This window comes from Camelus dromedarius, chromosome 7 (genome assembly GCF_036321535.1).
Source record: "Camelus dromedarius isolate mCamDro1 chromosome 7, mCamDro1.pat, whole genome shotgun sequence".
Taxonomy (NCBI): domain Eukaryota; kingdom Metazoa; phylum Chordata; class Mammalia; order Artiodactyla; family Camelidae; genus Camelus; species Camelus dromedarius.
In genome coordinates this window covers 37,458,491-37,480,938 of record NC_087442.1, presented here as the reverse complement: position 1 = coordinate 37,480,938, position 22,448 = coordinate 37,458,491, and the positions used below count along the sequence as shown (strand labels likewise).

Sequence of the window (22,448 nt, the reverse complement as noted above, 5' to 3'; positions counted from 1 at the left end):
CTTCAGGAATGGATTGTGTACCTTGTTCAAGAAAGCCTTTCTTATTCCAAGTTACTAATGATTTTCTCCTATGTAACATTCTAAGCATTTTACAATTTTACCTTTCATATTTGATCTTTTAATCCAACGAGGATTTATTTTTTTAAGTTCTGACTTCTCTTTGCTCCATATCTCCCAATTATTCCAACACCATTTACTGAGAAGCCTATCCTTACCCACTGATCTGCAATATCGCTTTATCACAGAAGTGTATACAAATGTACATTTCTGCTTCTGGGCTCTACTGTAGTCCAATGATCTATTTGTTTATCCCTATGCCAATATCACATGGTCTTATTTACATTTGTTTTATGATACAGTAATAATTATTTACAAAACAGAAACAGACTCACAGACATAGAAAACAAAATTATGGTTACCAAAGGGGAAAGGGGCAGGGAGGGATAAATTAAGAGTCTGGGATTAGCAGATTCAAACTACTATATATAACCCAGATAGACAACAAGGTCCTACTGTATAGCACAGGGGAGCTATATTCAATATCTTATAATAACCTATAATGAAAAAGAATATGAAAAAGAATAGATACATATATATGTATAACTAAATGAATATGCTGTACACCAGAAACTAGCACATTGTAATTCAACTATACTTCAATAAAAATAATTGTTGAAAGATTAAATCTAGATTTTTAACTTTAAATGTTATGCAGTTCAAGGATAACATTTAAAGAAAGCTAATGATTCAGATAAGAATGTATTCTGCTGTAAGAAACAGAAAATCTGACAAAAAGTGGCTTAAATAATATGGATGTTTATTAAATTATTCAACAAGAAAATAAAAGATAAGTGCTTATTGGCATTTGTTCAGCAGCAAAAGGATGTCAGGGCAGACATATGTGCTATGTTTATGGCCTTTCCCTCATGATCACAAAATGCCTGCAGCAGCTCCAAGTATCACATCCAAGTAAAAGCAGGAAGAAACAGAAAGAGGGCATCAGAATCTAACGTTTTGTTAAAAAGGCAAATGCTTTCCTGGGTGTAACCAAGTCTGATTTTACTGGAAAAGCTAGCTCGTATGGCTTTCCCAATGTGCAATGGAGATTGGGAAGCAGAATACATGACTGTCACAGTCAACTTCAAACTATCACCTGAAATTAGGTGTTCTGATACCCAAACAAAATTGCGGTGCCATTATCAAGAAAGACATGCTATCAAATGTGTCTGCCACAAGTGATACACATTTCCTTTTACTGCTTTCTTAATTTCACACATACAGAGATTAAAATTAGAAATAATCTGCTACTAATGCCAAACAAAGATCCCCTCTAATGTTACAATAATTTTACATGTGATCTAGAGGTATTTTCATTAAAATCTTTGTTAAGGAATCTTAATGAGCTCAAAAATACCCCCACAAGGAAAAAGGGGAAGATTTTAAGATATATTAGTGACAACTCTAGTTTTTGGCTGCATGATATTTGGCTAAGTTTCTGAAAAACATAAAATCTACACAGTTTCCTACTATTAATCAATGAATCTCATTAATTATCCACTTGATTTAATCAATAAATGTCATCAAGTCCTTACAATCCCACTGAAAGATCTTTTAACACAGTAGTCTTACCTCAAGTATGTACCATATGCGAAGAACAATCCCATCATCATTCCATTTAAAATAAAAATCACACCAACATAAAAGCAAGCAGGGTCTCCCAATCCTTTAAAAAGACACAGATTGTTCAACATTTAATGAATAAATGACTATATAGCAATTGGGTGCAATTATCTCAATGCTTTGTAATCAAGAGCTCATGAACTTGTAGAAAGCATTTGCTTTTCAGATTGCTGCTCTATTTAATAATTACATTAGTGCTTTCCCCTTCCATGAGGTGTTGTTAGTTACATTTATACTTTATATTTTATTGTAGTTACATTTATAGTTTTCCCTATTATAGTATTATTGGACTGTTACGATTAGTTGGTGCTTCATTTTATTTAGGTAATGCTGCTGTTGTTCAGTATCCGGAACTGTCTGTAGTCACTTGATAAATTACAATACAAAATCCATTGCATTATTTTTGTTTTTTGCTAGATAAAATCAATATATATATACACACACATATATGAACACACAATCTACTAAGTGCTTTACAATTATCATCTCACATAATACTCAGAACAAATCTGAGTTTACTTGGTATAAAAACACGTTTTTTAATGGTTGAGAAAAACAGCATAGAAAAAGTAACTTGCCAAAAGTTATTTAGCCGTAACTGGTGCAGCCAAGGTTGGAAGGCTAGCCTTTATTCTACTCCTCTGACCATTCCTTTTCATTTTGTCCTAATAATTTCTCTTTCTTTACCAACCGCCCTTTAATGTTGGACCACCTTATCCTCTTCCATATGCCCTCTTCTCTTCTCAGTCTGAATATTCTCCTTAAGGAAATTCTTCCACTTCCATGGCTCCAATTATCATTTATATACAGACGACTCCAAGTGCATGTTCAGATGAGAACTTTCTTCTTATTCCTGTATGTGCATATGCAGGTAGCCACTTGACATCACCACTTTGGGGTCTCTCAGAGACCTCAAATTAATGTAGCAACTCAAACCTGCTACTTTTAAAATGTTTCTCACCATTCTGAATGGAGAAACTCAGTTATTTAGGCCAGAGACCAGTGTTTCATAATTTCATTCTCCTTCCCCTTTCCTTTCAAACAATTATCAAATCTTGTCAGTTCTGTTTCCAACTATCTGCCAAATCCATTCATTTCCTAGTTACTTTTCCTGCAATCATTTACTGAGAGCACAGTAATTTCCTACCTGGCCTCACTGAATTAACTTCTGTCTTTTACTAATATATTTTCCATATAACTGCCAAAATAATGTTTTAAAAATAAAAATCTGTTAAAATTCTTCAACGAATACATATAAAATCCTTATCAAGTAAATCATCCTTCATTATCTGACCCTTGCTTACGTTCCAAACATCATTTCACATCATGTTTTCTTCTAAATTTCTCTGCTCTAGAAAGCCTAGCTTTCTTTCAGTTCTTTCTTGCCTCAGGACTTTGGAATTAGCTGGTCCCTGTTCTTGAAACACTTCTCCTAACCTCAGCAACACTATTTTCTTACCTGTAGTATCCACCACAGTTGTAGCCACTAACATCCCTTTTACTTTGTGAATTCTATGAGGGTAAGACCCCATGTTTACCTGGTTTATCTTGGGGTCCCAAGTGCCAACACTAATCTATCACTCAGTGGCAACTTAATAAATACCATCAATGTATATATATGAGGTGATTTTTTTCCATCCTTTGGAAAAGGTTATACCTTCTGTAAAATTTTTTTTAAAAGTTTGTTTATTCATTTATTTATCTTCAATGGAGGTACTGGGGATTGAACCCAGGACCTCATGCAGGCTAAGCAGGAGCTCTCCCACTGAGCTATACCCTCCCCCAAGGTTATACCTTCTAAGCTGATTAAGTCTCTCATTTTATGAGGCATTTTCTTGTTTCCTTTTCTTTGTACCAAAAAAAAAGTCTAATTGCCCTCAAATATCTTCTACCAATGCTGTTTTAGATGTTATAAAGATCACCCGAGGGAATCAGTAAAATTGTAAGGAAAACATGAAAATACAGACTTAGGATATATTTAAAGATCTGAATGTTACTGTACACAAGTCTACAAATCTATATAATGTAGAGAATATGAAGAAATAAAAAAAAAAACTATGTGAGTGTTATACAAGTAGATACATGTGATTCTGAACAAGAGTTTCAAGGGACAGCAGTATACTCAGATTGCAAATAGTGCTAAATTGAAAACATCTTAAATAGAAGTGACAATTACAGAGCCTGGAAAACTGTTAGAGGATTCTAAAAGCAGTTCCTGGACAAAGATACCGATGTAGAAGAGATATGTGAAGAGTTTGTTTAGAACAATTCATGAACTGTGAGAGCACTAAAAAGCAGAATTTCTAATGTAATCTATTATCATATATCTGATTTTAAAATATGTATAACTAAATTTTTACATTAACTATTACAGGTAGAATTCTGATTGTTTTATCTACATCCCCCAAAATTATGTATTCAAACTGCCCCAAAGCTTTTTTTTGGTACCTCCTTATTCTGAAACGGAGGAATGACTTACAATCAGGATGGCCTTAAATTGCAGTATATCAATATTGAAATTAAATTCCAAAATAATACTCATATTAGTAAGTTACATAGCCTTCTCAGAAGATTACTATAAAGGGTAAGTACTCCTTCAGGTGAATCAGTTCTAGAGTGTTTTTAAAGAAAAAAATCAATCACAGTAGTTTATAATAATTCTTAAAGTGAGTCATAACATTATAAAATGTTTATGTAAACATTACTGACAGTATAGCAGCATTTTAGGAAGAAACATGCCTTCACAGCTTTGAACTTCATTTAGAGGTTCTATTCTGGTCACATTCCAGCAGGTCTTAGTTTCTAACCCAAATAAATTCATTATTCCCACACATGTACGATACCAGAAGGCTATAATCACCTACAAAAGGTAAAAGCAAAAAGATAATAGAGACAAATATATTATCTTCATAATTAAAAATTTTCCAAAATACCACTTTCTGATGGTTAACTTTAACATTATAAACTTTGACAAATTTATTTAAATCATTTTATGTGGGAAACGGTCATTTTAAATTATACCTATACACATACACTCTATGAAGTTGTGTGGTACTGAGTAATACATATTTACAAAATTTATGTTGTGATCAACATCTTTGTAATATACTTTTATAATCAACTCTAACATAATTAACAGCAGCAGTAAAATCAAGCATAAAGTATATAATTAAAATATGATGGTAAATAATAGCAAACTACAAAGATTTACAGAAATATTTCATAACATTTCACTTATTTTCTTCATAGTCTAAAAACCAACTCATTATAGTCTATAAAACCATCTGTGCATGGAATAATAACCCCTGTGCTCATTAAATGACCAAGCAGACTTAATTACCTGATCCTTCCCAATCTGAAATTTACTTTAAAAAGTTTAAAGACAAGGGAAAATAACAACAAAAAAATTGCAAACAAAATGCTCATGCTTGGGACATTTTTCAAAAACTAATTTTATAGATTTGGGAAAAATAATGCAAGATCACTGGGGATAAAAGTTAATAAAGAGTTCAAAGGGAAACTAAAAATCATCTAGAACTAACTACTTTTATATTTTGGTGATCATCTCTCCCTAGGCATATGGAAACAGGTAGCTAGAGTTTATTCACTATGTAATATTATGTATCATAAGATGTTCATGTAATATACATCACTAAACAATATCCTAAACATCTTTTCATATCTATTACAGATTTACTATTTTATCAATTAATTTTATAAAATAGACATTATGTTAAAATAAATTTTAAACATGCTTGATAAAATAAACATACTTTGTAAAATGAATTTTATAAACATGTGTGAAACAAATGAAAAAACAGGAAGTCTTTGCAAAGAAGGGGGGAAAGCCAGCAAAGATATAGAAGATATAAGGAAGAAATAAATAAAAATTTCAGAACTGAAAAATACAGTAACCAAAACTAAAATTCAACAGTGAACTTAACAGCAGAATTAAGGGGATAGAGGAAAATAATCAGTGAACTGATAGAACAAAATGAAATGTCTCAATCTGAGAAACAGAGAGAAAATAGACTGAAAAAAAATACAGTTCCCTAGGGAACCATGGGACTCTAACAAAAGATCTCACATTTGTGTCATTGGAGTTCTGAAAAGAGAGGAAGAGGAGGAAACCAAAGCTGGGCAAATCAAAAGTGAGATAAAACCTAAGAAATCCATACCAAGACATATCACACTTAAGAAAATTTTTAAACAGCATACTTCTGAACACTTGTGAAAACTGAAAACAAACAAACAAACAAAAAAAGTAAGAAAGAAAGAAAAAAGTCCTGCATTCTGAAAGTAGAAGGATGGAAAAAGATGTGTCGTGCACATTAATCAAAAGAAAGATGCTAATATCAAAAAAAGCAGACTTCAGAACAAACAAAATCGAATGCAAAGGGGAGAGGGTTTTCATATAATGACACAAATCTAACAAGAAGATATAGCAATACTAAATGCATGTGTACAAAACACACAGCTATAGAATATGTGAAGAAAAACTGGTAAGACTTACAAGGAAAAATGGACAAATCCACAATTATGGTTGAAGACTTCAGTATCCCTCTCTCAACAACAGATACACTGGAGAACTACAAAACATTGATTAAAGAAATTAAAGGTGACCTAAAGAAACAGAAAAATATTCCATGCTCTGGGATTGGAATAATGAATATTGTCAAAATGGCCATACTACCCAAAGCAATCTACAGATTTAATGCAATCCCTATCAAATTACCCAGGACATTTTTTCACAGAACTAGAACAAACAATTCTAAAATTTGTATGAAATTACAAAAGACCCAGAATTGCCAAAGCAGTATTGAAGAAAAAGAAAGAAACTGAAGGACTCCCAGACTTCAGACAATACTACAGAGCCACAGTAATCAAAATAGCATGTATTTGTATAGTATCTGTATTTGTTACAGACATATGAATCAATGGAACAGAATACAGAGCCCAGGAAAAAACCCACAGACCTATGGCCAATTAATCTTTGACAAAGAAGGAAAGAATATACAATGGAGAAAAGACAGCCTCCTCAGCAAATGGTGTTAGGAAAACTGGGTAGCAGCAAGTAAATAAGTGAAGTTAGAACACTCCCACACACCTATACAAAAATAAACTCAAAATGGCTAAAAGACTTAAATATAAGACAAGACACTATGAACATGTTAGACAAAAACATAGGCAAAACATTTTCTGACATAAATCTTAGCAATGTTCTCCTACAGCAGTCTACCCAGGCAATAGAAATAAAAGCAAAAATAAACAAATGGGACCTAATTAAACTTACAAGCTTTTGCACAGCAAAGGAAACCATAAGCAAAACAAAAAGGCAACCAACAGAATGGGAGAAAATATTTGCAAATGAAGAGACCGACAACAGCTTAATTTCCAGAATATATAAGCAGCTTATACAACTTAATAACAAGAAAACAAACAACCCAATCAAAAACTGGGCAGAAGACCTAAACAAGCAATTCTCCAATGAAGACATACAAATGGCCAATAGGAACATGAAAAAAAATGCTCAATATAGCTAACTATCAGAGAAATGCAAATCCAAACAACAATGAGGTGTCACCTTCACACCAGTAAGAATGGCCATCATTAAAAAGTCCACAAACGATAAATGCTGGCAAGGGTGTAGAGCAAAGCGAACCCTCCTACACTGTTGTTGGGTACATAGTTTGGTAGAGCCATTATGGAAAACAGTATGAAGATTCCTCAAAAAACTAAAAATAGACTTACCATATGATCCAGCAATCCCAATCCTGGACATATATCTGAAGGGAGCTCTAATTTGAAAAGATATATGCACCCCAATGTTCATAACAGCACTATATACAGTAGCCAAGACATGGAAGCAACCTAAATGTACATGGACAGATGACTGGATAAAGAAGATGTGGAATACTACTCAGACATTTAAAAATAATAAAATAATGCCATTTGCAGCAGTATGGATGGACCTGGAGATTGTCATTCCAAGTGAATTAAGTCAGAGAAAAATACCATATGATATCACTCGTATGTGGAATCTAAAAAAAATAAAGACACAAATGAACTTACCTACAAAACAGTAACAGACTCACAGACATGGTAAACAAACTTTTGGTGATCAGGAGGCAAAGGGGGTGGGAAGGGATAAATTGGGAGTTTGAGATTTGCAAATACTAACTACTATATATAAGATAGATAAACAACAAGTTTATTCTTTATAGCACGGGGAACTATATTCAATATTTTATAGTAACCTATAACTAGAAAGAATATGAAAATGAACATATGTATATGTATGACTAAAACATTATGCTGGACACCAGAAATTGACACAATACTGTAAACTGACTCTATGTCAATAAAAAACAGACCAAAAAAACAACAGATAATACTACACGGGAAATCAGTGAGTGCTGAGAAGACATCAAGGCCACTATACCACTATCATCCAACAGGATCTAATCAACATTTACAAAATACTTCATCCAATAACAGCATAATGCACAATTTTTCAAATGCCTACAGAATATATTTCAAGACATATGCTATTCTGGGCCATAAGACAAACCTCAGGAAACTTAAAATAATTTAAATGATACAAAGTGTATTCTCTAACCACAATGAATTTAAGCTACAAACTAACAACAGAAAGATAAAAAGAAAACCTCCAAACACTTGGAAACTAAAAACAAATAAACAAAAAACTTAAAAAAAATCCACAGACCAAGTAGGCAGTCGCAAGGGAAATAAAATATATTAAGTTGAATAAAAGAGAAATACAAGGTTTCCAGGTCCAGCACCTAAGAAGCTTGTAAGTTGCCACTCCGTCTAATAAGTAAAAAGTTGAACAAACTGGAAAAATCAACAATTCTTCTTAGATCCATAACAGAAGTGAGATTACAAGGTAAACTGCTCCCCAAACTGGAGAGATTGACAGGCAATTAAAGAGAATCACAAGTTACTGGAGCAGAAACTCTCATGGAAACCAGATGGAGAGTAGGAAAACTTAATTGTAATTGATGAATTGCTGGAGGCACAGCAAGACAATTCTGAGGATCAAAAACTCCAGGGAGACCCCATAATAGGGAGGGTGCCCACATATTTATGAGTTTCAGCTCTAGGAGATTACCAGGTTCTCACAGTAGAAATCAGAAAAAAACCTCCTGCTTCTGACAGGGGAAGTGGTGAGGGGATCATTTTGAAACACACCAGAGCATTCTGTTCTTCTTAAGAAGGCCTGTCTTTAGGAGAAACTATTCTACCAGAGACTAACCTGCTGGGGTTTTATCAGAGCCTAATGTGCAAGTCCCCTCTAGCTGTCCATGTGAGAGAAGGGAAATATCCAAATCCAACCCACTCTAGCCATCCTGTTGCACCTAAATGGGGAGGGAAAAAAAAAAAAAAACTAAACCTGAGAAGCACTTGTTAAGTTCACAGTCCAGAGGTACAGGTTCATAAAAGACTGAGATGTAATTATAGGATTATAGAATGCTTCCCTTACCACCACACTTCTAAAGGACTATTTACAGCAGTTCTTTGTACCCAGTACATCACTGTCCAGCTATTAAGAAAATACTACAAGGCATTCTAAAAGCCAAAAACATAGTCTGAGAAACAGAGCAAGCATCAGAACCAGAGTTAGATATGGCAGGGATTTTGGATTATAAAATTGGGAGTTCAGGAAAAGTATGATTAATATGCTAAAGGCTCTAATAGATAAAAGTAAATAGCATGCAAAAACAGACAGACCATGTAAGCAGAGAGAGAAATTCTCAGAAAGAACCAAAAAGAATTGCTAGAAATCAAAAACACTGTAACAGAAATCAAGAATGCCTTTGATGTGCTTATTAGTAGGCTGGACTGGGCTGAGGAAAGAATCTCTGAGCTTGAGTGTATCTCAATACAAAACTCCAAAACAGAAAACCAAAAACACAAAAGACAAAAAAAAAAAGAGAGAGAGAGAGAGAGAGAATAGAATATCCAAGAACTGTGGGACAACTACAAAAGGTGTAAGACACATGTAATGGGAATACCAGAAGGAGAAAAGATAAAGAAACAGAGGGAACATTTGAAACAATGACTAAGAATTTCCTCAAATTAATGTCAGATACCAAACCACAGATCCAGAAATATCAGAGAACATAAAGCATGATATAGGCCAAAAAACCCCACACCTATAAAATAAGAATTACATCTGACTCCTCTTAAGAAACCATTCAGTTAAGAAGAAAATGAAATATTTAAAGAGTTGGGAGGGAAAAAAACAATCTAAAATTCTTTATCATGTGAAATTATCCTTTAAAAGTGAAGGAGAAATACTTTCTCAAACAAGTCAAAATTGAGGAACTTTGTAAAGATGTTCTTTAGAGAGATGGGAAAGATACAGATCAGAAACTTGTATCTACATAAAGAAAGAAAGCATTAAAGAAAGAATAAGACAAAATAAAAACTTTGTATTTTTCTTAATTGATCAAATGTATAACAGCTTTGTTCAAAATAATAGCAACAGTGTATTCATTTATGTATTGTTATGTATGTATGTATGCTTATGTATAACTGACATAAACGACAGCAATTATTCGGGGGTTGGGAGGGAGGAATTAGAATTATTTTGCTATTATAAGGTATTCATACTACCCTAGAAATGGTTTAGTGTAATTTAAACTGGTCCTGGATTCACTGTAAATGCATATTGCAAACTCTAGGGCAATCACCAAAAAAAAAAAAAAAAAAAAAAAAAAGGAAAAAAGAATTATAACTCTAATGTTAAGAAAGAAGAGAAAGTGTAATAACATAAAATGCTCAAATTAGAATCACAAAAGGCATAAAAAGTAGAATCAAAGTAGGAACAAAAAGCCAGGGTAAAAACCAGAAAAAAATGGTAACAAATACAGTAGACATCAATCCAACTCTGTCAATAATCATTTTGAATGCCAATGATCTAAACACATCAATCAATAGACAGAGACTGTCAGAGTGGATCAGAAAACAAGACCCTGTCATGTGCTGTCTACAATAAACTAACTTTAAATATAAAGACATATGTAGATTAAGAGTAAATGAATAAAGTAAGATATACTATGCTAACACTAAAAGAAAATCAGAGTAGCTATACTAATTTTATACAGAGCAGACTTCACAGTGAAAATGTTATCGAGGTAAAGAGTGGTGTTACATAATGATAAAAGGACCAATTCTACAAGAAGACATAGCAATCCTTAATGTGCATACATCTAAAAACAGAGTATCAATGAAATCAGTAAGCCTCTAGCCAGGTTAATTAAGACAAAAAGAGAGAACACAAATTACTAATAACAGAAACAAAAGAGGGGACATCACTACAGATCCTGTAGTTATTAGAAGGATAATAAAGAGTTAATGAACAACTCTATGCCCACAAATTTTATAACCTGTGAATCACTTCCTTGAAGTGCCACAAGAAGAAATAGACAATCTGAATAGGACTGTATCTAGTAAGTAAATTTAGTCAACAATTACTAACCTTCTAGATCAGAGAGCACCAGGCCCAGATCGGGTCACCACTGAATTCTATCAAACTTTTAAAGAAGAGTGTATACCAACTCTCTAGATTCTCTTCCAGAAGACACAGTAGAGGAAATACTTATGAACTCATTCCTTGAAGCCAGAATTACCATAATACCAAACCAGAAAAAGATACTACAAGAAAACTACAGAACAATAACTTTCATGAACAGATGCAAAAATCCCCCCAAAATAGCAAATCAAATTCAACAATGTATAAAAAGAATTATACATCATGACCAAGTGGGACTTAATGCACATATATAGGGTTAGTTCAACATTTGAAAATCAATTAATTTAATTCATCATATCAACAAGCTAAAGAAGAAAAATTACAAGATCATATCAATAGATGCAGAAAAAGCAACAGACAAAATCTAACACTCATGATTTAAAAAAAATTCTCAGTAAACTATGACTAGAGGCATACTTCCTCAACTAGATAAAGAGCATCTACAAAAACCCTACAGCTAAAATCATACTTATTGATGAGAAACTTGAAGCTTTCTCACTAAGGAACAAGGCAAGAATGTCCCATCTCGCCACTCCTCTTCAATATCATATTAAAACTCCTAGCTAATACAATGAGATGAGGTAAGAAAAAAAAAAGTATAGAGATCAGAAGTAAGAGAGAAAACACTTTGTTCACAGATAACATGATTGTCTATCAGAAAATCTGAATAAATCAACCAAAAACTCCTAGAACTAAGAAGCTATTATATCAAGGTTGCAGGATACAGTTAATATACATAAGTCAATCATCTTCCTACATATCAGCAATAAACAACTGGAATTTGAAATTAAAAACACAATACTTATCAAAAGGAATTTAAGACATGTTCACTAAAAACTACAAAATAATAAAAAAAATTATACCTAGTATGTACCAGAAAATTATCATTTAATTCATTCAACAAATATATTGAATTAATTCTATATTCCAGGCACTAGGCACAGTCATAAACAAAAGTCCCTGTTCACAGGCATTGAAAAATAGTAGGAAACAGGGTCATTAGTAGAGAATAAAAGAGGGAAAACAGTTTGGGAGAACTGGAGAGAGAAGAAATGAAACAGGCATTAAGGACAGGAGTTAGCAAAACTAAGTCAAGGGCTAAATCAGGACCTGTGTCCTATTTTGGTGCGAGTTTTTTACCCTTCCCCCCAGCAGTTTAAGGCTTTTTCCCCATAAGGAATACAAGGGAGAAGGTTGCAGGTAGAGTCTCATGCCTCTCCCTAAGTGGCTCCCCCAGGCTTTGCCGTAGGGGACACTTCCTCAGGACTGTTGATAATCTTTTGTCAGCACCCAGTCAGATCTGTGGGGAAAACCTGCAAGTGACTGTAAATTCCCTTATATCTGCAGTCCCAGGGGTTATACATTCTCTTGTTAACTCATGCTAGGCACTTCCCAGCTGGTGAATAATTTGAGCTAAGTTCTTTATTCCGGTGTCTAGTGGCAGAAGACCCACGTAAACAGATGTTTGTGTCCCTGTTCTTCTGGCAGGCACCTTTTTCCTTTGACTTTGGGTTAGCTGATTGCCCTACTACCTCAGCTCCCTGATGGTTTCAGGAAAAGTTATAATTTTGCAGATTGTCCAGCTTGTGTAGTTGCTGCTAGGCTGGTAGCACTGGTCTTTCTGACTTTTTACATTCAAAGGAAAGCTGATCTTATATGATTAAATCGGGCTTTCTACCTTTTCAGTGCTCATACTTGGGAAGCTGATTATAGCTGAAGAAACCAACTCTGCTGGCTGGTCTCATTCTAGGTTCAAGACCATGAACCTCAAATGAAGCCCTTGGTGCTACCCAGGAAACCCACTTTGCTTCCCAAATTGAGTCATTCTCCCATATCAGAGGTCAGCAAGCTTTCACTAGAAAGAGCAAGATAGTAAGACCTAAGGCTTTGCGAGACACATATAGTCTCTCTCTCATATTCTTTGATACATTTATATTTATCTCTGTGCATATATGTATTTACATTTAAAAAGCCATCATTGTACTTCATCATATTAACAGAATAAATGAGAAAAACCACATGATTATCTTAATAGATGCAAACTACAGCCCATGGCCTGTTTCTGTACAAACTGGAAGCTAAGAATAGTGTTCACATTTTAAAGATTTGTTAAAAACAACAATAACAGAGACCATATGTGCTTCATAAAACCTATAATATTTCATATTTGATATTTTGCAGAAAGTATGCCAACTCCTGATGTAGGGAAAAAGCATTTGTCAAAATCCAACATTCAAAATAAAAACTCTCAGCACACTAAGAATAAAGGTGAATTTCTTCTACCTAGTAAAGAACATCTCTGTAAATCTACAGCTAACATTGCACTTAACAGGGCAAGACTGAATGCTTTTCTCCTAATACTGGGAATCAGAGAAAAGTATCTGCTTTCAACATTCTTATTCAACATTATAATAGATATCCTAGCCGTGCAAAAAAAAAAAAAGAAATAAAAGGGACAGTTTGGAGAAAGAGAAATAAAACTGTCTCTATTTGTACTGACATAATTTAGAAAAACTCCTAGAACTAATGATTTTAGCAATGTTACAGATTGAAGGTCTTTAAATTGAGGAGAGGAACTTTTGATACTCTGCTTAACTATAAGGATGCATACAATCAATAAACTTTAAAGGTCACCTCCTTTCTATAACATCACTGTGCTTACTTTCTATTTTTACATGATACAAAAAAATCCATCCACAAATATTTGTCCCCAAATATTGCTCACCTCTGGATAAAGATGGAAGCGTTTCACTGTATTAATTACAAGGGGATATTCAGTGAGCCTGTCATTCATAATCATCCACAGTCCTTCCAAAAATGAAGGCGCTTCAATAATGGTCTTGAAGTAGGAATAATAAAGTCCCTTTAAAAGAGCACAAATTGTCAATGTAAGTAAACATTTGAAAATTTGTTTCTGTAAATCTTTTTGAACAATTTCTTCTGAAAAAAAGAAAATGGTAGCGAGACTTCCTAATTTCTCCTCACTATTGCATTCTTGGACTCAAAAAATCATACATCTGCAGGTTATTACTGTGCTATTCTTTCATATTATCTGTAGGTTTGAAAGAGTTGGAGGGGCGGTTAAACATTTTAAGGAGGTTTTCTAACCATACCTTAAAGTATGTATATAATATATTTTTAATTCCACCAAGCTTGATTTTTATCCCCACATCATGAGATGCTTAGACTAGGCTGAGATCTGATGAATTCTGGCACAGACGTGACTTTATGTCCTTGTACATGTACAATTTTGCATACAGAAAATTACTTCTCTTTCTCCAACTCTTAAGAAATAAATAATGATCATAAGCATCATGAGACGTAGTTCATGCTTTCATCTTACTTCGTAGCTCCATCTATTGGCTCTGTATAAAGTGAAAGCTAACTAAACGTCAACCGACTGTTGTTCACGACACAAACGCTGTGTCCTGAAAAAGGGATTATTTTAGTGCATTATTCCAGCATGTGAAATAATGACTTTATTAGACCAGTAAAAGTGCTGTATAGCTAAAATTCAGAAGTTAACAAAAGCACGTTGTTTCAGATTACTTCATCAGTTTCCTGCTTTCCTTCCTAAAAAATAAAGGGCCACACAGTTTGTAATACATTCTCCTCAAAAAACATTAAAAATAATCTTCAACTCTATACTCACTCCTGCCTCATACAACTACAGGTACTTTACTTTTGATAGTTTAAGCAACACTAGTGACTACTAAATTAAAGATATGTTTCAGCTGGTATCTGAAAGAGCATTTCCTCATAGTTTTGATTAGTAACAAGAGATCATATAAAGATTTCTGTCTTTGGCTTATGACAGAAACAAGGCAATACAATGAAAGGATACCTAATATGCATGTCTGTATTTAGAGATATATAAAAACATATAAATCTTATTAATAACAGCTATTACTTTTGCACCAGGTACTATGCTATGTACTTCATTCAGTATCTTCCTTCATTTTTAATAAAATCCTGTAAGGCTGGCATTATTTCTAGTTAACAGATGAGACTGAGAATCAGACAGGTTAACTGACCAGTATCACACAATGAAGCATAGAACTGCCATTCAAATTTAGTGATCTGTCATCAAAGCTCAGACTCTGCCATAGCTACACTCCTTATTTAATAATATTTTAATGCTCTCTTTGGAAGTAATACCTATATTAAAAATTCAAATGCTTTACAAATGCTAACATATCCCTTTCTTCAGAGCTTTAAGGGGCTATAAGGTGAGATTCAAAAGCAGTGGCTGAGATAACTAGACTAGGTAAATTTGTAGACAGGGAGTCAAATAAAAGTCAGCAGGAGCTAGGTGAGTGGGGGGGCTAAGTGTTTAACAGGTACAGTTTCTGTTTGGGATAATAAGAAAGTTCTGGATGGATGGTGGTGATGGTTGCACAACATGAGTGTTTTTAATGTCACAGTCATATCATTTGCAAATATTTTCTCCTGGTTCAGTAGGTTGTCTTTTCATTTTGTGGATGGTTTCCTTTGCTTTGCAAAGTCTTTTAAGTTTACTTAAGCTCTATTTGTTGATTTTTGCTTTTACTTCTTTTGCCTTAGGAGACAGATCCAAAAAACATTGCTACAATTCATGCCAAGAGTGTTCTGCCTATGTTCTTTTCTAGGAGTTTTATGGTCTCAGATCTTACATTTAGGTCTTTAATCCACTTTGAGCCTAGATTATAGCTTGACAAATAGTGCAGTTCACCAAAAATTCATTTCAGTTCCTAATAAATTTTTACCTTATAGACTTAGTATTAAACCACAAATTCATTCATTAGAAGAAAGAACCTAACCATTTCAGTGCGAAAAGTCATCTCCCGTTCCAAAGATGAGAGGTGAGAAAAATGACGATCATTTTCAAAAAGTGTTACCAAATGCATCCTAGGCAAAAAAAAAGAACATGTTTCAAAAAAATTACTAAAGTAACTGTTATGAACAAAGTATGAAAATCATAAAAAGGAAAAAGAATAAATTTTTATAATGAATACTGGGATAATTTTATAATTTGCTTACTAACTTGTGTATTTTTAGGCATTTGTATGTTAGCATTAGCACATAGCTGAAATTCCTGCACTCTTTGGTTCTTCATTGTACATCTAAAACTCCTGCAGGTATTTTTATCCCTCCTCCCACTCCAGGACTCTAAATCAGAACAGAGGCATGTTTTTGTTAAGTTTCACAAGTTATTCTAATGTATGAGGTTTGAGAAATGCCTCTAATTGCTGAAAAGCTTTGGAATATAATTTTAAATAAAATTATCTTAGATTAAAGCAATTTTTAAATAAGATAATACTACATAAAATGCCAAAGAACACCAGACTGTACTTTAAGATATTTTATTAATGCAACTCAAAAAAACAGCTGTAGGGACTGAAAATAGGAGCATGTGTGATAAGTAAAATTAGTTATAGTCAGTAATTACACTATCCTTAATTTATATAGTAAATGCTCTCCAATGAAATAGAAAATAAAGCAAAATTCCATATAGTAAACCTGTCTAACACTCACCTTCATTTACATGTAGGACATATGCCAGGGTACCAATAGCTGCAGGAAATGTTTCTTGATCATTACAGCCTTAGTTTAACATTGAAATCTCCCTGCAGACTAATGGTCAAAACATTACGTCCCAACAGGATGTGGGGCAATCTCATTCATCCCAAGAGTCGAAATCCTTGAGCTCAGTTAGAAATGAAGATATGTCAGAGGAAAAATACTATTTTACATACAGTTTTTTTTTACAAATAGATCACTTGTATAAAATAATGTGCATGTGTATGCACACTGAAAGGCTCATTTAATTCTGTACTACCATTAGAGAGTGTTTATCTTCATTTCTACCTGATTTCCAAATGACAGGTGTTAACTAAAACTTTATCTCTAACTTTACATCACTAACACTCAATTACTATAAAATAAAAAATTTTTACATGAGATAAACATGCAAAATACATTAGAAAATCTAGGTATTTAAGAAATATACTGGTGAATCCTTTGGTAAAGCAAAAATATTTTAACTCATAAGTTACTATTCCCCTAATGCACCCATTTATAAATGCTGTTTCACATACAAAGTTTCATATGTAAGCTGGTGCACATACAGATGTTCTATACACATACCAAGCAGTTATTATTTTATTATATGCAAACAGTGATAGCAATTTTTAATCCAAATGTTTTTATTTATTTCAAATTAGTCTTACCAGTGCAAAACTCCCACAAAGACAGCTGAAAAGAAAAAAAGAAAAAAGTCATTAAAAGCTGCTTTATTATAGTATACCTCTAAAACAAGTATTTAATAATTTTTAAAAAACCACTACAATGTTGTAAATTCCCAGTTATGCTTCTCCATCCTTTTTTCCATATTCTTACCATCCTGAGCTCATTCCTACTACTCTTCAATATTCTTCCGAAGATTTACTTGTTTTATACCAAGATCAGCAAACTTTGGCCCATGGTCTTTTTTTGCATTGTCTGAAAGCTAAAAATCCTTGTTACATTTTTTAAGGGTAGTAAAAATAAGAAAGAAGAATAGGTAACAGAGACTGTATGTGGCCTATGAAGCTTAAAACATTTACTACCTGGCTCTTTATAGAAAAAGTATATACTTACTACGTATGTTAACTTTCTATCATAATATACTCTGAACCACTTTAAAATTAAATCTATACCGTCCCTCTCAACTTGAAACAGATGCCCCTCTGATAGGTTTCATTAATTGTTAAGATACTCAGAAAGTGTCCTATTCGACTGTATTTATATCCTCTTTCTTATTCTCCAATTATATAAACTGGCAAAAACTCTTAAAAATGATATTTAAGTAAATGATCAAATATCCTACTAAGTCCATCTAGCTTTCTAAAAATCCTCACAAGATTCTCATGTCTCTCACTCCCTCCTTCCCTTACCCCACATTCCACACCTGATAAAATGGTTAAGGTATAACGATGCCAATATTGTAAACGCATGAAGTGCTTATCTCCACTCCTTCCAAAGCTGGGATACAAAGCCTATCTCCTGAGCCCCTGTATCCTGTCTCTGTCAAGCTCACCTCTGAAAGTGACCCAACTTTACTCTTTACTGAGACAAAGATCATTTGCTGCAAGCACTCCTAACTTCTCTTATGTCCACTTCAACATTTCTCTATACAGTAATCCTTGCTTTTCTAATCTCTGTCATTTCAGAAGAGGAAGCATCTTTTCTCTTTTCTACAGTTAGCTTCTCAAATTTGTGCCTTTTTAATTCCACCCTTCCCAATTATTCCAAGACTGCCCCATCAACCATTCCCAACTCTTGGAACCTCAATCGTACTGTCCCCTTAATCCTTCCCTTTAGCCTTCGATTTTCCTAAGCCTTAGAACACTTCTCTAGATCTAGAAGCTCTTCAAACTAGGAAATATTCTCTCCTCCACCCCCTGCCATTATTTAATAAGATTCTTAGCCACCTTCATTTTAATAAGTTCTTGTAACTCTTTTAAATGACCAATGACCTTCAGTTATCAACATCAATAGCCTCTTTCAAGTCTCATGCTTTTCAATCTCTTTGTAGCATTTGACCAGATTCCTGGATTTCTTCCTGTGTCATCTTCCATCACACCAACTCTTCCAGTTCTTCTATTTTGCTGACCATTTGTTTTTCATGCTTATCTATCTGGCTTTTCCTTTCCTCTCATCTCTTAAAACTAAGTATGGGGGAGGTGTTTCCCAAGTATCTTTACTTTGCCCTCTTTCATCTCTTGGCAATCTTACTCAATTTTTATTTTTTTTAAACACACTTCTACACAGATAATTCCTAAATCTATAATCCTCTTGCCTGAACATTCTCTCTCCCTTCTCTTTTCACTCTTCTACCTCACCACCTACCCAGCTCTCTCAATGTTTCCATCAATTCTCACCTCTGTCCTTTCTTCCCCATTCCAACCGTTGCTACCTTCTTAAGACCACTATTGCCTGGATTCTAGTATTCAATCATTTTTTTCTGCTTCTTTTCTCAGTTTATATCCAGTCCATTTTACATACTGCTGTCAACTTAATCTCTCTGAAGTACACTTCTGATCACGTCACTCTATTTAACAATCATTCAATGCCACTGTTGGAATATACTAAACATTATAAAATTGTTCACTTTAAAAATGGTTAACTTTAATGAGGCATTTCACATCATTAAAAAAATTATTTTCCTAAAGAAAAGAATCAATCAGTGCCTTCCTACAGAATAAAGTTCAAATGCCTTAAACCCAGACTTGAATTAGATTCTCCGTGGCTGGTCCCAGCCAATCTTTTGAACTCCCTATTTCTTCTTTTTTGTACCTTTTTGTACCCTTACTTTCAGCCTTCCCTTGCTTTTGTATTTTCTTACTTCCATGACTCTGATTATGCTGGTGTATCAGCCACTTACACTTGTCCTCTGCTTCACACGTCCAAATACCAGTTTTTGTCACAATTCGAATCCCACCTTTTCCTAAAAGTCTCCCCTGATCTCATTTCCCACTTCCCATCCTAAAGTATTAGTTCACTCTTTTCAACTCTCATAGCACTTAATATACTCAGTCATCATTTCACCCAACATTCATTGAGTGCCTTCAATGTGCCAGTAGAGGGCGCACCAGAGCTTGTGTTTAGGATGCAAAACACCTAGGTATCTAACATCATGTTGACTCTGGAGTGGGATGTATGTGTTGCCATAATTAGACATCTGATAAAATCTAAATATGAACCCCTATCTATTTTTTTCTCAAGTATTTCTAAAACACTCCAAATGTGGAGGTTCATTCTACTTTAATATCAGCAGTCAACTTAGGATAGAAAAAACCCCACAACTTACATTAAGAGATAGTTATCTATGTTTCAATTTATATCAGCAGCCAGTCTGAGCAAGGACTGGGCTCAAAATTGATTTTAATGAAACAGCAACATTTAAGTTACCTCTTCAGGTATATAAGATGAGGAATGCAAATAAGAAGAAAATTTCCCAGTGTAGGCATCGAAGCTCCTCAGCAAGATGAAAGTCAATGAATACAAACATGGGGAAATACATTGCCTAACTTGACCTTATTTCCACTATTAAAGTTTCTCAGCTAATTAAAAGAATCGATACTTTATTTTGCTTTATTCAAAGTGCAGAAAAAATATGTCTAAATCCCGCCCCTAAGAGCTAAACAATCGTTTTCACAACTTGTGATATATGGCTGCCTTGATTATGATGACATTTTGTTGGTGACACATGAAGTGATCACTATGTCTGAAAACCCTGGGGAAAAAAAAAACTAAAAGGGCTTTGAATTCTTCTCAAAGATTTTCCAGAAATTACACCTTGCCATTATTCCTGCTAGGCTTGCCTATGAAACTGATCTTCAAGACTCACCAAAACCACTGCCAACCCGAGGCTCAGAGGGTCTGAGAGTCCCTTGGGTGAAAGCGGGAGTGCACTGGCCCAGAGCCGTCGGGGCTCCTGCCGACGGCTCTCCCTGGTCGGCTCTGCTCACCTATGCAGAAGGTGATCCTGCCCGTGAACTGACGTCTCTGCAATAGATGCACCTTGTCGCGGAGTTGCTCCAGGAAACAGCTGAGGAATTGGAAGCGGTCCAGAACAAGTGTCTTTGAGACCACCTCCAGCTGCATGCAATTCTGCGCGTTCAGGTTTCGGGTCCTTCGCGGCGAGTATCTCCGGGCGCCCCCTGGCAGGTTCCCCCCGCCTACAGGCAAAGGCAGCTGGGGCTTTTTCACCTCCTCCTTCGGTTCCTCCTCCAACTCCGGCTCCCCAGCTCCGGTGGCCCGGCGCCGCCGCTTATACTGCGTGGAGCGGGGTGAATGCAACGGCTCTGAAGCCGCTTCATTGAGCTTACTCCTCGTTTGCCCGACCATTTTCTCATAGTCCCTGTTCGGAGGGAGCTGGGACTGACTCCGGCAGGGGCCGGCCGAGTTGGGCGAGGTCCGCAGGGGCCTGGTTCCCAGGCCCGCTCAACGACTAAACCCCGCCGCCGTTGCAGGCCGCCTGGTCGTCAAGGCGACCGCGAAACCTGGAGGGGGGGTGGGGGAGGCCCAGGCTGCCCCGCGCCGCTCGTGCGCCGCCCACGCGCGCCTCGCCACGCGCGTCCTCCCACGTGCGCCGCCCACCGCCGCCCAAGTGCGCAGGCTCTGCGTGCCGCTCGCGCCTCCTCCCACGAGCGCCGCCCAGCTCGCCACTTGGTATCGCCCCCTGCTGGCGGACAAGTATGAGGAACTTTCTTAGAGTTAATAACTTTCTTCGAGATTAGTGTTAGCTTCGTTATTTTTACCCAAAAGTTGCCTGTCTCGAGGTGGTTGAAGGGAAAGGACAATTAATTGAAAGAAATCACCACAGAAAGCGAGGGAGAGAAGTGAGCGCCTGCGATGCGCCCGGCACTTGAGGAGCATCTCACCTGGTCTCCCTCCAACACGTTGCACTGGGCTTTCAAGAGTCCGTCTCCCTCGCTGAGGCAAAGGTCCGAGGCCACAGGCGGCAGGTGCAGAGCCGGCGTGAGCCGGGTGAGTCTAACCCCAGAGCCTCAGGTTGACGCGAGTTCGGTGACGTCGCCTTTGAGGACAGCGTTTACTGACCCATCCTTGAGGTAAAATTATGTGTCCCAAACACGGTTGCTCAGAATTCCTCAGCAGCTGAGTGCGGAGCTGTGCTCAGCCCTCTCACGCTCCTGAACCAGAAACCACCCAGGACCTCATGATTGGGGAGCTCTTAGCCGCACAGACACCGCACAGCCGCACATGGTGCCGCAGCGGTGGGCAGGGGCCGTGCGCATTTTCCGTGTCCTCCACTGCAGGCCGTGCTCTGGGGCCCACCCTACTTCTCCTCCCTTCTGTTTTACATGGGTCCAACTCCCCAAGCCCCTTCTCCCCCATCTAGTCTACATTACGGCTCACTGTGGCCAGGTTCATTTTCCTGATGCAACACCGCTCAACAATGTTCATGGCTCCCACTGGCCTACAAATAAAATGTAAACGCCTTGGGCTTGCTCATCAGTGCCTTCAGTAATCTGCCCCAATTGCCTCTTCAACTTTAATTTCCCACATCCCAGACACAAATCTTCCTTTCCAGTTTTTCCGACTGGATCCATGGTGAGAGACTCCGTAACTATCCCTTTGCTCATCCTGAAAAACTCTCCTGGAGCTTTCTGTCCAGCTTTCCCTGCCCGTCTCAGTTCCATCACTTTCCGAGCGCCAGCCCCAG

At 36.0% G+C, this 22,448-nt stretch overlaps 1 protein-coding gene across 1 annotated transcript in view; it reads right to left on the bottom strand.

Moving 5' to 3' along the window:
• DPY19L2 (dpy-19 like 2) overlaps nucleotides 1-21,292 on the bottom strand; it is a 76,162-nt gene extending 54,870 nt beyond the window's left edge. Inside the window, exons 1-6 of the mRNA XM_010988079.3 lie at nucleotides 20,731-21,292; nucleotides 17,449-17,473; nucleotides 16,039-16,126; nucleotides 13,965-14,102; nucleotides 4,420-4,540; nucleotides 1,630-1,723 (exon numbers count right to left, since the gene is read on the bottom strand). Of these exons, the coding sequence (XP_010986381.1) occupies nucleotides 1,630-1,723; nucleotides 4,420-4,540; nucleotides 13,965-14,102; nucleotides 16,039-16,126; nucleotides 17,449-17,473; nucleotides 20,731-21,109 (845 nt within the window). The 5' untranslated portion in view covers nucleotides 21,110-21,292. The remainder of the gene's footprint in view (nucleotides 1-1,629; nucleotides 1,724-4,419; nucleotides 4,541-13,964; nucleotides 14,103-16,038; nucleotides 16,127-17,448; nucleotides 17,474-20,730) is intronic.
• Nucleotides 21,293-22,448: the final 1,156 nt, after the last annotated feature.